The sequence below is a fragment of the Acanthisitta chloris genome, unplaced genomic scaffold (assembly GCF_000695815.1).
Source record: "Acanthisitta chloris isolate BGI_N310 unplaced genomic scaffold, ASM69581v1 scaffold23501, whole genome shotgun sequence".
NCBI classification, from domain to species: Eukaryota; Metazoa; Chordata; class Aves; order Passeriformes; family Acanthisittidae; genus Acanthisitta; species Acanthisitta chloris.
This window is the reverse complement of record NW_008655752.1, coordinates 5,948-10,515: the sequence shown is the minus strand read 5'-3', so window position 1 is coordinate 10,515 and position 4,568 is coordinate 5,948. Positions and strand designations below refer to the sequence as shown.

The 4,568-nt window shown below is 42.0% G+C and overlaps 1 protein-coding gene across 1 annotated transcript in view; it reads left to right on the top strand.

Moving 5' to 3' along the window:
- Window positions 1–1,326: 1,326 nt before the first annotated feature.
- The window catches only part of LOC103811107 (collagen type IV alpha-3-binding protein-like), a gene marked incomplete at both ends in the record, with an annotated part of 8,790 nt that continues 5,548 nt past the window's right edge, over window positions 1,327–4,568 (top strand). Inside the window, 2 exons of the mRNA XM_009084057.1 lie at window positions 1,327–1,465; window positions 3,005–3,088. Of these exons, the coding sequence (XP_009082305.1) occupies window positions 1,327–1,465; window positions 3,005–3,088 (223 nt within the window). The remainder of the gene's footprint in view (window positions 1,466–3,004; window positions 3,089–4,568) is intronic.

Genomic DNA, 4,568 nt, shown 5'->3' with positions numbered 1-4,568 from the left:
TTCCAAGGCAGAGCATCCTGCTACAACCACTCTCACAATAGAGAATTTCTTCCTAATATCTAGTATAAATCTGCCCTCTTTCAGTTTGAAGCCATTCCCCCTTGTCCTAACACTACATGCCCTTGTAAAAAGACCCTCTCCAGCTTTCTTGTAGGCCCCCCTTAGGTACTGGAAGGCCGTTAGAAGGTCTCCATGGAGCTTTCTCTTCTCCAGACTGAACAGGCCCAACTCTCTCAGCCTTTCCTAATAATGAGAGGTGCACCAGCCCTCTCATCATCTTTGTCACTCTCCTCTGCACTTGCCCCAATAGGTCAATGTCCTTCTTGTGCTGGGGACCCCAGAGCTGGATGCAGTACTCCAGGCAGGGTCTCATGAGAGTGGAGTAGAGGGGCAGAATCACCTCCCTTGGCCTGCTCGCTGCACTGCTTTTGATACAGGATACAATTGGCTTTCTGGGCTGCAAGCACACATTGCTGGGTCATGTGCAGCCTCTCATCCACCACTGTCCCCCCTCAGCAGGGACTACTCTCGATCCATTTGTCCCCCAGCCTGTATTGATACCAGGGAGTGTCTGGTGCACCTGGGCAGCCCAGGTGCAGCACCTTGAACTTGGCCTTGGTAAAATCTCAGGAGGTTCCCAGGGGCTCATTTCTCGAGCTTGTCCAGGTGATGATGAACAGATAGTACAGGAAACGTTTTCATTCCTGTTTGCAGTTGTCCCTCTTAAACTATGATGTCATTTTCAAATGGCAAGGAAATCAAACCTGTGGGAGGATTTATTAGCCTTTCCTAGCATAGTTCTAAGAATATCAGGGCTTCTAAATGAAAGGAAATGCTGATTCTGTGACTTAACAAATATGATTAATACTGATTGACAAATTGCAGCTTTGTTTCATGTGTATAAATATTTAGGATTTGAAATTGTATGGGCTGTACTTCTGGGAGAGCAGAAGAGGAACAACACAAAAAAGGGGGGAGTAAAGATTAGAACAAAGATCTTAAACTAGAACTGACTGTTTTCAGGCAAATAGGTATAAACCTGGTAGTATGTAAGATTGTGTTTTTAATAAGCTTTTGTTGAATGCTTTAAAGTAGCAGATACAGTCAAGAGGAAAAATTGAGACCAGTGGACAAAATGAGTAAGAAACACTTTTATATAGTTTCTTATGTTCTAACACTAACAGTATTTCATAGTTGCTGCTATCTGAAATTTCTTTGGTGTACTTAAATCATTTGTTCTTCATAATAGCAGAAATCTTTTTTTTTGGCATCAAACTGTTGCTGAGTCTGTAGAAGCATTTGAGCCTTTTTTGCTTGTATTTTCAGAAGGGCCATAGCTTACGTGAGAAGCTTGCAGAAATGGAAACCTTTAGAGATATCTTGTGTAGACAAGTTGATACTTTGCAGAAATATTTTGATGCCTGTGCAGATGCAGTTTCCAAAGATGAACTCCAGAGGGATAAAGGTAAAAATGTAATTGTAAATGCATATCTCCATGGAATTTAACTTTTTGCACATTAATAGCTCTTGAAATAGTTACTATGGCATTTGATACCATATAAATGAAATATGTATCTTAAATTTACTCTTTAGTAATGGGGTCAATCATAGATGTTTCTGCATAAACAGTGTTGTCTATTTTCACTTCAGAAGTTGGATTCCCATAAAAATCTGCTTAACTTAAATATTAACCTGTAGCTGTCAACTGTATAAATGTTCTTTTAAGCATTTTATGTTATAGATCAATAATTGTTTACCCCATAAGATGAATTCAAGTTAGTTTACCACTGTGTCTCTGTCATGATTTAACCCTAGCCAGCAACCAAGTACCATGCAACCGCTTGTTCACTTCCCCTCCCCCCTCCCAATGGGATGTGGAGGAGAATCAGGAAAGAAAAGAAAACAGAATTTGTGGATTGAGATAAGAACAGTTTATTTGAAACAAAGTAAAAGATAATAATATGTCCCACTCAAAGGGAGAGGGAGAGAGGGAAATAAAACCCAAGAAAGACAAGTGATGCACAATAAATTGCTCACCACCCGCTGACCGATGCCCAGCCCATTCCCAAGCCACAATCAGCCTCCACCTCCAGGTAACTGCCCCCAGTTTATATACTGAGCATGACGTTCTATGGTGTGCAATATCCCTTTGGCCAGTTTGGGTCAGCTGTCTGAGCTATGCTTCCTCCCAGCATTTTATGTACCTGCTCACTGGCAGAGCATGAGACACTGAAAAGTCCTTGACTTAGAGTAAGCACTACTTAGCAACAACCAAAACATCAGTGTGTGTTATCAATGTTATTCTCATACTGAATCCGAAAAACAGCACTGTAGCAGCTACTAAGAAGAAAATGTGCTCTATCCCAGCCAAAGCTAGGACAGTCTCTTATCTTTATTTTGATCAACAATAGGATATTAGGAACAATACATTTTTTTAAAAAGGCAAAGGTTCTGCAAAGTGAATACTCCTGAGATGTACTGGCTGTAGCTAGAGCACTGAGTGCACACCTGAAGTCCTAGTAGACTCAGGTGTGGATGTCTACATATCTCTGAATTGTTCTTCCCAGAGTACAGCTGCTTGTTGTATTCATGCACTCTCCTGAGGCATTTATATTAATTCCCATGTTTGTTCTGGCAGCCTGAAACTTTTGATAGTGAGAAAACGATAAGTACCATTCCACTTCTTTGAGAACTTTCTAGTGTAAAAGAGTAGATAGTTGCTCAATTGTGGCTCCCTGCTTATCCAGTTGTAACACCAAGATTATGTTCTTACCATCAAATCAAGTGCTAAGTTTTGACACTGAGCAAATGTTAGTCTTCTGATACTTTCTGATGATAATATTGATAGTGGTCAAAAATAAGAGGGGAGGGTGTGTGTCATGACTGTTATAGGAAAAAAATCTTAAATGCTGCTTAGCTATGAAGATACTCTTAATTCTTTCCTGCACACTAAAGAATTCAGAAAGCTTTCTCACTCCCGTAACACACACTTTCTAACATTTAGTGGTAGAAGATGATGAAGATGATTTCCCTGTGATGCGTTCTGATGGGGATTTTTTGCATAACAGTAACAGCAGTAAGGAAAAATGTGTGTCAACTTTTTCCATTGAAAATTCATATGAATGGTATGATAAGTCTGATACAAGATTATCTGAGTTATTCTTAATTGACACAAATATTAATGCAAGACTATCAAGCTGGAATTTCCTATTCAGTGTCCAAAGCCATTTCCACTACAAAATTCTGTTGAAACAGCTGCATCATTTGTATATTGGGAACTGAGATTTGTAACAAGCAGTTGCAGTTTTTCTTGCAAGTGTTAATGTGCTTCAGGAGTGTGGTAAAGCACTATGCTTTTCCAGTTAGGTGTGCCCTATTATGGTTTTTCTAAGTTCTATGGCTATGTAATGATTAAGTAAGCATTGTTACTGAATCTCACTCATCATACTTTTAGCACTTTTTAAAACTGTCTTTTTCAATGTTATGGTGAATGGAGTTCTGATTTTTATTCTTATCTTAAATGATCTGGTTATAGTCATTGTACTCACTGCATCCATTCAGTAAATGTGAACTCACACAAGTCTTGCTTATTGTGGAGGAATGGCTATGCAAAAAGGGACATGATTTCCTTGGAGCTGACAACCCAGCTTGTAGTACGGTGTAAGGCCTACAGCACGCTGTGACCGAGCCTTGAACCTACTGATAAGGAGCAAGCTCTGCTTGGCAGAGCTGGCTCTGACCGGCTCTGGGTCCCGTGTCAACAAGCTCCTTGGAATTCCTGAGAAAGTCCCGGAGCGTGGACAGACACCTGCTTGCACCAATCATAAGTTTGCCCTGGACACTTGGACAGGGGCAATAAACCAAGAGAGGCCTTGCAGAGAGACCTTGACAAATTAGAGGCTGGGCCAACCATTGACTAATCACCAGCCGAATCAAATTGAACAAGGGCAAGTGCTGGATTCTGCACCTGGGATGGGGCAACCCTTGGATATGCGTACAGACTGAGATGCTGGAAATTAGTGCTGCAGAAAGGGACTTGAGGGTCCTCATGGATGGCAAATTGAATATGAGTCAACAGTGTGCCCTGGCAGGCAGGAGAGCCAACCATGTCCTGGGGTGCATCAGGCTAGCCAGTTGAGGAAGGTGATTGTCCTACTCTACTCTGTGCTGGTGTGGCCTCACCTTGAATACTGTGTTCAGTTTTGGGCACCACAATACAAGAAAGATATTAATCTAGTAGAGTGCATCCAAAGAAGGCAATGAAGATGGTGAAAGGCCTTGAGGCGAAGCCATATGAGGAGCGACTGAGGTCACTCGGTCTGTTCAGCCTGGGGAAGAAGAGACTGAAGGGACACCTTATCGCTGTATACAACTTCCTTGTGAGGGGAAGCGGAGGTGCAGGCACTGACCTCTTCTCTCTGGAAACCAGTGACACGACTGAGGGAATGGCCTGAAGTTGTGTCAGGGGAGGCTTAGGTTAGATATTAGGAAAAGGTTCTTCACTCAGAGGCTGGTTGGGCACTGAACAGGCTCCCCAGGGAAGTGGTCACAGCACCAAGCCTGAGAGA